The sequence below is a fragment of the Notolepis coatsorum genome, assembly GCF_963971535.1.
Source record: "Notolepis coatsorum genome assembly, chromosome: 3".
NCBI classification, from domain to species: domain Eukaryota; kingdom Metazoa; phylum Chordata; class Actinopteri; order Aulopiformes; family Paralepididae; genus Notolepis; species Notolepis coatsorum.
This window is the reverse complement of record NC_140167.1, coordinates 11,699,047-11,711,323: the sequence shown is the minus strand read 5'-3', so window position 1 is coordinate 11,711,323 and position 12,277 is coordinate 11,699,047. Positions and strand designations below refer to the sequence as shown.

At 46.7% G+C, this 12,277-nt stretch overlaps 1 protein-coding gene across 1 annotated transcript in view; it reads right to left on the bottom strand.

Annotated features, from left to right (window-relative positions):
- Positions 1-6,386: 6,386 nt before the first annotated feature.
- Positions 6,387-12,277, bottom strand: part of sos2 (son of sevenless homolog 2) — a 90,509-nt gene continuing 84,618 nt past the window's right edge. Inside the window, exons 21-23 of the mRNA XM_084309954.1 lie at positions 8,789-8,830; positions 8,461-8,564; positions 6,387-7,693 (exon numbers count right to left, since the gene is read on the bottom strand). Coding sequence (XP_084166080.1) covers positions 7,160-7,693; positions 8,461-8,564; positions 8,789-8,830 — 680 coding nt within the window. The 3' untranslated portion in view covers positions 6,387-7,159. The remainder of the gene's footprint in view (positions 7,694-8,460; positions 8,565-8,788; positions 8,831-12,277) is intronic.

Genomic DNA, 12,277 nt, shown 5'->3' with positions numbered 1-12,277 from the left:
CTCTCGAGACACAGAACATGTTGGCGAGTTACACGTGTGATTATCACACGTCCTCCTCACAGAACAGATAGGATTAAGGTTGAAAATCAGCAGTGACCCTTTAATGTTTCGTCTCTTGCATATATGTATGTCTTTCTACTATTACCCTGCCCATACCTGTACCTCCCCTCCCCCACGCTGCTATGACACCCAAATTTCCCCAAGGGGATCAATAAAGGAATATCTCATGCCATCTTTGCTCATCTTATCTTCAGACCGGGGCCGTCTCACCACCGTCCCGGTGGCCTGGCGACGGGGGCCGTGTGGGAGGACAGCGAGGACAGCGAGGGACCCTGCAGCACCGTCTGAGACACACGTCCGCAGGACAAGCGTTCCCAACGAGACCAACTCACCACCAATCAGGAGGTGGACTGAGCAGCATGTTTGTCTTCCCTCTCGACGACGTCCTGGTTCACTCAGCAGCAGGTCCACACGTCTTCTAACTGCTCCACCAGAGACACGTTCGGGGGCTCAGTGCCTTGCTCAAGGGCACCCCGGTATAGCAGTTGTCGAGGAGAACTATACTCAAAACACTTTACCCACCAGATTTTTTTTGTCCAGGGAATCGAACCTGGCAACCTTTCTGGTCAAAGAAGCACACCTCTCCATCCGCCAGGTCGGCCCCAGCGTTCGACACAATTCTTGGGACGCAAACCGACTGGACTGAAACCTCTGGAAGAAACAGAATTCTGGGAGATACACTGGTCACGCCTATACTGAAGCCATTAACCCCTTCACTGGTCACTCCTATACTGAAGCCATTAACCCCTTCACTGGTCACTCCTATACTGAAGCCATTAACCCCTTCACTGGTCACTCCTATACTGAAGCCATTAACCCCTTCACTGGTCACTCCTATACTGAAGCCATTAACCCCTTCACTGGTCACTCCTATACTGAAGCCATTAACCCCTTCACTGGTCACTCCTATACTGAAGCCATTAACCCCTTCACTGGTCACTCCTATACTGAAGCCATTAACCCCTTCACTGGTCACTCCTATACTGAAGCCATTAACCCCTTCACTGGTCACTCCTATACTGAAGCTATTAACCCCTTCACTAGTCACTCCTATACTGAAGCCATTAACCCCTTCACTGGTCACGCCTATACTGAAGCCATTAACCCCTTCACTGGTCACTCCTATACTGAAGCCATCAACCCCTTCACTGGTCACTCCTATATTGAAGCCATTAACCCTTTCACTGGTCACTCCTATACTGAAGCCATTAACCCTTTCACTGGTCACTCCTATACTGAAGCCATTAACCCTTTCACTGGTCACTCCTATACTGAAGCCATTAACCTTTTCAGATGTATGTTTACTTTTTCTTTCTCAGAATTAACTGAAACTAGGCGGCTGGGTAGCGCAGTGGAGTAAGTACTCGCCTACCACCGCAGACTCTGGGATCTAATCCAGCTGTCAGCGGTACCTCCGGCTTGGTCAGTCGTCCCTACTAACACAATTGGCAGTGTTAGCGGGTGGGAAGCCGGTGGTGTGTGTCATGTCCTGGTCGTTGTAAACTGCGACTCCTACTGGTCGGTCGGGGCGCCTGTTCAGCAGGGAGGGGATCTGGGGGGAAATAGCGTGAACCTCCGCACGTGTTACGTTCCCCCAGTGAAACTCCTCGCCGTCAGGTGAACAGAAGCGGCTGGCGACTCCACGTGTATCGGAGGAGGCATGTGGTAGTTCTACACCCTCCCCAGGCCGACAGTGAGGCAATCCACGCAACGACCAGGAAGGGAATTGGAATAACGACAAAACGTTGGGATGGGTGAAAAATACAGAAAGCCCAAAAAATTAATAGAATAAAAAAAATAATGAACTGAAACTCATCTGCCACTTTCAATACCCGGCAGCCATCATGACATCATTACAACGTTAATTTCTTACAGGTCTGATCTCACACACGTTGAGCTTAAACCTGAGGGGGTTTAATGAACGGGGGGATTTAGCATAAATAAGACGAGAGAGACACGAGCGAGTCAGTACAAAATAAGACTGGGTGATTTATTAATCTCATCAAGACCATTAATACAAAGCACAGTTAAAAGGCCACATACCATGAAATAAACCGACTGTTGGATCAAGCTGTTACAGTGTCACAGAGAGGGGGGGGTCTAATCTGTGTTATTCTGTGATCTAATCTGTTATTCTGTCATCTAATCTGTGTTATTCTGTGGGGCTCGGGTAAAAAAAAAAAACAATAAAAATAAAGAAAACCAACCAACCGAAAAATAAAAATAAAAAAACACCAATACTGACTTATTGGAAACTATGTTGAACAAGGAAAGGGATAGAATGTGAGCAAAAGACATGATGTGACATCATCACTTCACTTCTCGAGGATTCCACAAGCCCCTCCTTTCCATCTCATGGTCCAATCAAAAGTCATCCACCACCATCGCGTCCGATCGCTCCGCCTCCTTTTAACGGAACGCGCCTTTCCGAGGCTTCGGCGAGGCTTCAGAGAAGCATTCTGAGAGTGAAGCAGCAGCGTGGACAAGAAGGACACAAGCGGCGTTAGAAAAAGCCTTCTGAAACTCGGCTTGCGTTTTCTGTCATCTGTCGTGGAGGTCGGCAGACACGCCCCCTAGTGGCCAGTGGTTCTCAAAACGTTTTCAAGTCAAGCGCCCCCCCTCCCCCAAATTGATGTACATTAAGCCGTGGACCTCACGTTTGATAAGATTTAGCCCCCCGATTGAACATTTTTTAGTTGTTCGATGTGACTTATGCCTAGTCTCCACTAGCCAGGGTTTAGCAGACTGTCTGGCACAGTGTCTCTCCATCGTCTTTAGAACCTGGCCAGACCTGGCTGGGTCTATTCATTGTGAGATAAGATATTTATTGATCCCCTTGGGGAAATTCAGGTATACCATTTAGCTTGTATACCACAGTTGGTGGTGTGAATTTTTAAAGGTTGCCTCGTAAACCGGATAGTTTACAAAAGAAAAACCGCAAACCCAACCCAACCATACCAAACCGGGCCCTGGCTAGCCCCAGCCAGGCTGAACATAGCTAATGGGAGACGAGGCATTAGTCCAGAATTTACCCATCTCAAACCCTGCGCTCTTTTCATGATCCTCCAATCGCAACTGTCGCTTTCCTCAGACGAACGAAGAGCAACGCAACAGCGGAGATTGGCGGATCGAGAAAAGAGGGCTGGGTTTGAGACGAGTCGCCTCCATAACAGTCTATACTGTAGGTTTCGAGTGAAACCAACCAATGACCGGCGATTTCACTCACAGGGTTTTAAATGTTTTGCCGAGGACCCCCTGGGACCCCCCGCCTCTTTTGAGAACCACTGCCCGGGTCTGGCCTTCGCCTCCCGTGTGTACGTGGGACTTGTGGGTTAAGGTTGAGGTGGTACACTAGTGTGTTCGCTGCCCTGCTCCGTGTAGAAAGTGAGTTTTTAAACAGTAGCGTCCGGGTCGCTGCCAATAATGCATTGCATTTACAAACACGACCCACGTCTCGACTGCAGCTCTTCAACAGTTCAGCCTAAAGTGCACAAAGTGTGTTCTCAGAAAATGTCCAATTCTTCACTATGCTCATCAAATAACATATATATACACTCAACGCAAACCTTAATACAATTCCAACCTCTTTGTTTTAATGAGTATTAGCGTTTGAAAAGTATTTTTTGAAAACGAGACAATTGGGGTGGGGTGGGGGGGCAATTAGTAAGATGTACAAAGTGAAGCACAACACGTCTAAAGTAAGTGCTTGGCATGTTTGAACTGTATAGTTTCATTGCTTTAAACCAGTGGGTGGGGGTTTGGGGGGAGAAATGGCTTTCCTCAGTTCATAGAATGCCGAAGTCATGTCGTCAATTTGTACGCCTTGAGAATCAGCACGTCTGCTGTTTTTCTGGGGGTTGTAGTCCTGAGAATATGAACGGGGTTAACAAAAAAAAATAAAACACATCCACCAATATCAACTTGGTGAAATTTCAAGCCTCGGTTACTTAGTAATATCAATATTGTTGTTGCTACCGAACGAAGGCTCGTCGATTTCACTCAAGACGATACTAGCCGTTGTGTTCCAACTAATACACTAAGCTATAATACTATAAAATTGCACAAACCTCTGTTCAGCTCAGTTTTTTCCCCTCCAAAAATTCCAATTCATATTTCGTTAACATTGTAGGAGTGGGACCACAACCAGGCTGGACCCCCTGACTTCCACAGCCTACAAAACGGCGTCACGACTTTGCCACGGTCTAGTCCCAGGGTTTAGGCTGGGGATTGTCTGCATTAGCCCTTTCACTACCACACTATCAAAGGGTTAACCCTTTCACGGCGACAATACAGACGGTTAACCCTTTCACTGCCACACGACAGACGGTTAACGGTCTGCAGTGTGGTAGATGGTGAAAGGTTAACCTTCTGTAGTGTGGTAGTGAAAGGGTTAGTAGCTGGAGCAGCATTGGATTGTTAGGCAACATTTCCGACCAAACAAACAGATGCAGATGAGGGTAACAATTACAACAGGAAGAGAGAAGAAAAAAAATAATAAAGAAAAGAAAAAAAAAGTCACTTTATACAAATTATTTCGTTAGTGTATACATGTTATATATACACAGTATCCACAAACATGTACAATTTTTCGTAGTGTATAGCTTTGTTCTAAACATTACATAGGCAACTTTATTTTTTAGCATTTTAGACACCATTTTGCTTATTCTGTAAAATAGAGAACAAAATAAAAGGCACATCTGAGCATGATGCAGGTATTATTTCAGTCTTTTCAAAATGAAAAAATGTGTTTTTGAGCAGAGAGACAGAGAGAGTGTGAGAGTGAGAGTGAGAGAGAGAGAGAAAGAGAGAGAAAGAGAAAGAGAGAGAGAGAAAGAGCTAGAAAAGAGCTCCGGTTAAAAATGGTCTTTTTTTCCCCCATGGGGTGTAGATATTCAGAGCAGCCACTAGGGGCGCTGTCCCTTTGTGTCAGGCTTTGGTGGGAGGTGGGGGTTGGGGGGGGGGCGTGCATGAGCATCCAGTGCTGAGTATCCATAGTGCCAGAGATGAGCGCTGGTGACCGGGGGGGATATAGGAGTGGAGCACAGTGCTTGGCGGCACGTCATTAAGAAAGAGGGTGTTTCTTTAAGACATGGAGTCTACCGCCTCATCACCCGGCCGGCTGAGCGCTCAGATATCCTCCTCCACTCTCCGCTCTCTTCCCCTCCGAGTTTGATATCGTGGCAGAACTAAGCGTTTCTCCGCCACGTCGCTGGAGGGACGCGAGGACAAGTCGCCGAGACCTACAGACTTTTTTTTCAAGGCTTGACGTGCGAACGGACTCTTCAGTCTTCTTCTCCCTTTTTTTGTCCCCCCCCCCCCCCCCCCCCCACACCTCCCCCTCACGCCGGGAGGCCTCGAACTCCGGGGGTCTGAGGTCACTGCTGTGTGGCGTTTCTTTTTAAAGGCAACATTTTGAAGTGAGAGCTATGGGACGGCCCATGTCCACAGGCGGACAGAGAGAGAGACAGACAGACCCGTCTGTCTCTCTGTCCATCCCATAGCCACACGCTGGAGACGTCAGCGCACTTCCTTTACAGTCACAGTGCACAGTGGGGGGGGGGGAGGGGGGGGACTTCAGTGTTGCATGGGCCAGTGAAATTCCTTTGCCTGGTTTTTTTTTCTATTTTTTCTTTTCATGTCAAAATCAAAAGCAAATCCCTTAATATCCCCCTGCGGAAAATAAGACTTTGGCCACAATATTCTTTTCATTTAATAGAAAAAAAAATAAAAGGAACAACGACACATTTTGGTAAAAGTTGTAAATACTAGAAACAAACGTCTGCTTCCCCGACCGCTGGGAGAGAGGCTTCTCAGAGAGTTGATCGTTGAGGAGAGAGGAGAGGCGAGGAGGAGAAGAGAGGAGAGGAGAGATGAGAGGAGATGAGAAGAGAGGAGGGGAGGAGGAGAGATGAGAGAGGAGAAGAGATGAGGGGAGAGGAGAGGAGGAGGAGAGGAGAGAAGAGAGGCAAGGAGGAGAGGGGAGAGGAGATGAGGAGGAGAGAGGAGAGGCGAGAGGAGAGCAGATGAGGAGAGGTCAGGATAAGATGAGGAGAGGAGAAGAAAGAGGAGATGAGGAGAGATGAGGAGGAGAGGAGAAGAACAGTTTGAAGTCAAGTCTGAGCTACAGCAGGTTTCCCAGGGTGAGACGTGATGTCAGTGATGTCAACGCCCAACAGAATCACAGCGTAAACAGTGAGGCTACCAAGTCCCCCGCCCCCCCCCCCCCCGAGAGACAACGTCCTGACGGGAGGGGGGGGGGGGGGGGGGGTGTACGTAGGGAGGAGGGGCCTGGGAAGAGTCCACCTACTCCAGGGGAGGCGTGGGGTGAAGCACAGTGTCCTGTAAGTAGATTGGTTGAGTTCTGTCCTGGTAAGTGGAAGGGTTGAGTTCTGTCCTGGTAAGTGGAAGGGTTGAGTTCTGTCCAGGTAAGTGGAAGGGTTGAGTTCTGTCCAGGTAAGTGGAAGGGTTGAGTTCTGTCCAGGTAAGTGGAAGGGTTGAGTTCTGTCCTGGTAAGTGGAAGGGTTGAGTTCTACAATGGGTCGCATGCTGTCCTGCTCAGTTACAGTGTGCTCTCTACAAGAGAAACTTAACACAGTGACTAGTTTATATACAGACACACACAACCATACACACACACACACGCAAAGACAGACTTGCGCACCTGTACTGTACACACACAGGTGCACACACGCATACATACACACACACACACACACACACGGAAACAGTGTCTTGGCGCTCCTTGTTTGTTAGCTGGCACACTGGTGTGGATTTCTCATTGGCACAGAAGGGTTGAAATGAAGGCGGAGCTACTGATCCCCTGAGAGGCGTGGTGTGGCGTGTGATTGGTCGATGTCGGAGATGAACAGGGGAAGAGTCGGGCGTGTCGGAGGGGGAGGTCTTTCTTTCCATCCGATCAGTAGCTTTGATCATTCGATCGCGAGAAGTTTGCTGCATTTTTTGCTCCGTGAGCTCGTAGTTTTCGCGGCACAAGTTTGCATTCGAGTTCAAACACAGAGGCTTTCATGATTAAAAAGAAAGAAAAAAAAAAAGAGAGAGAAGAGAGAGAGAGAGAGAGAGAGAGAGAAAAGCCAGTCCCTCATTGGCTACTGTCCGTGTTCTCCACCAACGAGAGGTTCTGTAACGGCGGCGGCAGCAGCAGCTCCCTCTTGTAAGTCTTTGGTGGGAGCTTGGGGAGCTGCGGGCTGGAGTTGTGGCGCGGGGGGACGGGCGGCGCCATCATGATGGGCACGGGGAGCGGGTACAGGCTGTTCTGGCTGGCGCTGAGCGGGTACAGGCTGTTCTGGCTGGCGCTGAGCGGGCAGGTCCGCCGGGGCACGCGGGGCGAGGGGGTGCCGGGCGGCGTGTTGGGCGAGCTGGGGGGGAAGTCCCAGTGGAAGCGTCCCACGGGCGAGGGCTGCAGGTTGAGGGGGTAGTTGATGAAGATCTCCGGGGGCCGCTGGGGCACCGGGGGCGGCGTGTCGGGCATGGGGTCCCGGGGGGGCGGCAGGGGCGGGCTGGGCAGGGGGCCGTCGAGGGGGCCGTTGTAGAGCGGCGCCCGCGGCTGGACCCGGGGCAGCGGAGGGGGCAGCCGGGGAGGGATCGCCGGGGGACTGTCCGACCTGGAGCTCAGCTGACACGACCACAAGGAACACAGACACGTTGGAGTGATTTAAGTACGTCAAGGACATAAACAATAATAATAATAATCTGATATTTTGTATGAAACATTGTGGATAATAATATCAGGGTATCTGCAGGTTTCAATAAGTTCAATTTAAGACTTTTTAATACCAATTTCACGATACTAGCACACAAAAAAACGCACAGCGGCACTGAACAACACCTTGCTAACTGATCAGCTACCAATAACAGATACTGAACAACACCTTGCTAACTGATCAGCTACCAGTAACAGATACTGAACAACACCTTGCTAACTGATCAGCTACCAATAACAGATACTGAACAACACCTTGCTAACTGATCAGCTACCAATAACAGATACTGAACAACACCTTGCTAACTGATCAGCTACCAATAACAGATACTGAACAACACCTTGCTAACTGATCAGCTACCAATAACAGATACTGAACAACACCTTGCTAACTGAGCAGATACCAGTAACAGATACTGAACAACACCTTGCTAACTGAGCAGCTACCAGTAACAGCAGATACTGAGGTCCTTCTTTCAGAGAGACCAACACATTCACACACAGGTGAGTTTCAACTTCACGCTGAACATAATTCAACAGAATAACGTTCACTAATTAAGTAACAACAGCGGAACGTGACAAGAGGAAGCCTCCTCTCACTTTCCAAGAAATGTCATTTCACCAGGATTCTGCGTCACTTGATGTAACTTCTGGTCGATCGTCACGTGTCTAGTTGTTACCTTGGCCTCGGAGAAGGTGTCCTTCCTGCGCGGGGGAAGAGGAGGAGGCCTGAGCAGCTCCTCTCCGAGGTGATGAAGGCTTCCGCAAGACACGGACTGGAACTCTGCATAGAGGGAGAGCGAGGAAACTAGTCATCGTTTATCCTGAACACATCCTGCTCAACAAGACACAAAATAATTCTTCGTGAAAAAGACTGAAAAGCAGTCCGTTCTCACATGGCGCTGCAGGATGGACTCCTAAAAGTAACATTAGATACATTTCCATCAATTGTAAAAGGTGAATTACATATAAATATGAAACACGACAAAAAGACTAAACGAGACTCACTTGAAGGCGGTAGGAGGACCGGTGCAAATATGGAGTTATTACCTGTAAATACAACAAGTTGAAGGTTTAATAACACAGAAACTTTCCAGCAGTCCTATACAAAAAAGATGTGTGAGGAGTGTCTGAGTCTGAAGGTTAATGCTGTTATACCCTCTACTGACATATGCTGTAATAACTAAACAACAAAATATATCAAAATATTCATCTCCATACATGATGCAGCATCTGTAGTCTAAAGTAAACTAAATCTGCAGTGAGGAATGTGTTACGCAATTTTATTGTGGCTACTGCCCCGAAAATGTCAACTTAACAGACCAACATTATGGGAAATTAGCTTACCGTCTTCTCCAGAGTCAGACGAGAAGATAGATACCAATGTCCTCTCTGTGCGTTCAGTAGATATGTATCAGATAGCCTAGCTCTTGGCCAAAAACACCTCACCCGGAGTTTTAAGCTAGGCTAGTGGTCCGTATCCGCTTCTGTTCATTTGTGCTAAGCTTAGGCTAGCTTGCAGGCGGAGAGCTTTCTACTGAACGCACAGAGAGGAAACTGGTATCCATCTTCTTGTCCGACTCTGGAGAAGACAGTGAGTGCATTTCCTATAATGTTGACGTGTTCCTTTAAGAGTAGGTAGTTGGCGGGACCTGGGGGCTATGATCGTGGATGTCCCTGACTGACCATAGCTGTCAACCATCCCGTTTTTGTCACGTATTTCAACCTTCCTTCCCGCCGTCATCCCGGTTCCCGTATTTTTCCAGTTTTTTTTTAATTTTTTATTAATTTATACAAAATGGCTGCAATTCCTATAAACAGTGCCTACAATTAAATTAATGAATGAATTAAATAAGAGGTAAAAGAGAACTTAGTGTAAATATTCTTTAATTTGTGTCAACGTTATAAAAATACGTTATACGTTATAAACGTTATTAAAAAAAAATAGTTACAATTGTATATTGTAGTGTACATAGGAACCAGTTTTTCAGGAACTTGGCATGTCTTTTTTTATCATGCATATCTTGTGTTACCTATTTTTTCTATGCCTATTTTTATTGTATTTTGCACAATCAATGTGGGCGTGACCACCCGGATTTCACTGTATGTATGTGACAAATAAACCTCTTGATTCTTCTTGAGTTGTAGTATTAATATGTAGCCTACAGTGATGAAGGTATAAAGACACTATGGTAATACATTGATTGATTGCTAACTTTAACAGATTGCAGAATGGGTACAATACAGTATGGCGCAATACACAATTGTTAAGGGGATGCAGACCAGAGAAGGACTTCTTCCCCCATTTTCAATTCATCATAACATTTATGTATGAATTGTAAGATTTCAATAAATATGAACATGTTAATGCTATACTACTACATAAAGTGAATTTATACTGAATTTGTCTTACACTTCCATTCATTTAATGCAGGGATGTTCACAGCATTTCACCTTCAACCAGGTATCTGATTAATTTAATATAGCAACTAGTAGTTCACCCAGTCCTTGTTGGACTGATAAGTGGTTGCCTAGTGGAGATTTAGGATTCACTGACTGTACCCTTGAAAACTAGAATGGGTACATACAGGTTTTGACCAGCAGATGGCAGTGACGAGGCGGCTCCATTGGGAGGGGGCGGGCCCGATGGGAGGGGGCGGGGCCGGGGGGGAGGGGCGGGGCGAAATGTCCAGTTTTTTCAAATGCCAATGTTGACAGCTATGTGACTGACCCATTGTTGACACAGAGTCTACAGCCATCAGATGAGCTTGTAAGCGGACCCCCTTTAGTTGAGGCTAAATAAAGTGAGATACATGTCACGTTATCGATTTGGTTCCGGGTTCCTGATTGGTGGACAAGCGGCACCGGCAGCCTATGTGACTGAAATAGTTTCATAGCTGCGAAGGCATTTCCTATTTACACTGGAAGAACCTGGACAACAATATGGAGAAGAAGGAAAGGACTCTCTAGTGACGCGGCGTTCGCCAACGATACGATCGAAGGGAACAGAGTCCTTGGTGGAAAAAGAGACGTTCTTTTTATCGTTGTGCCCAAATTTGATTGATGGATCTAGCTACCAATCACTAGCCAGTCACTACTAGCCAGCCCCGCCCCCCCATGTACCAGGCTCGGCTGACGCTCCCGAGGGACATGAACCGAACAGTCATGACTTCTTTGTCATCTTGAGCATCCAAAAGAAAATGTAAATAATGAGAGCCGGGCCTTTTGAATGGCTCTCTGAAAGGAATGGAACCTAAAGAGCCGTAATCACTCTCTGATGCCATGAAGGCATAAGACAGTTTTCTCGTTCAGGCAAGACAGCACCTTCAGTCCACCGCCCGCTCTCTCGTTTAAAAGTGTAGAGTACTCACTCACCCATAGGGCTGTCAAAGAATATTATATAATAGAATTGTATAGATCATGATTGTGGGAAATAAAAACAGCCCCCGGCTGAATGCGCAGCATGACGGACAGGAGACACGCAACGTCAATTTCCCTTAGCGGATTTAAAATTAAATGTAGGTTTAGTCCTTGAGCTGAAAAATGTGCAGACAATTCAACAACATCCGCACGGTGTGACGGCAGAAAGCTCGGGACACAACTCGCCACGGAGAGAGTGATTTACACTCCGAGCACAATCTAAAAAGCCCCCGTTTGGAAATATACACTAGACGGCAAACTTGTGGAACCTTGAGACAAGGTTGTATGCAAGCGATGAAAAGCACAGCTGGCCTACTGTTCTTTTTTTATGCTAACGCTAGCGTTTTTGTGAGTTATAGCATAGAGAATATAAGTAGCCTACGTTTCAGTTTTTTTAATAGCACCTCAGGGTAAAACCTCTGCAGAATAGAGACAGAAGCGTCATGCAGGTCCCTAATGGTTTCATTACTATTCCTCGCTTCATGTCAAGGAAAATATATAGTTCCATGTTTATTACACCTTGCTCGGAGGTGCGTTGCTGTACCGTAAACATTCATTAATTAGATCTCGCTCAGAGAGACGGCCCCTTCTCAATCTAGCAGCAATCTCTCCTCACAATATCTCACATTGTACTGGTTTGCCCTCTTGTGGATATAAGGCGCAATAACAGATATTCAAAAGGTTCAAACCTATGTTTTTATTTTTTATTTATAAGTAATAGTCAAATGTAATCTTTAGCCAATTATGACCCCACAGCTGCAGTGTCTCTTTCTCGCCAGTAAATGTAATGCAGCCAGGTCATGAAGATGCCATTTCTTTAACTCCAAGTCAAATTGCAGCATTCTAAAATCAACGTACTATTCTTCTATACAACCCACAGAAGATATTATCCATCAAACGGGATACTATGTTTTGTTTTCTCGCATCGCCTCCTACTTGAGTTTCCGTGTTTGTTTGTTATTCCAGCACATGTGCGCAGGTCGAGAACGAAGTATAACACTGACATAAAGCAATTCTGCTGCGATAGAAACAATGGGGGAAAATATCTACCGATAGACATCTCGTCATATAGAACAG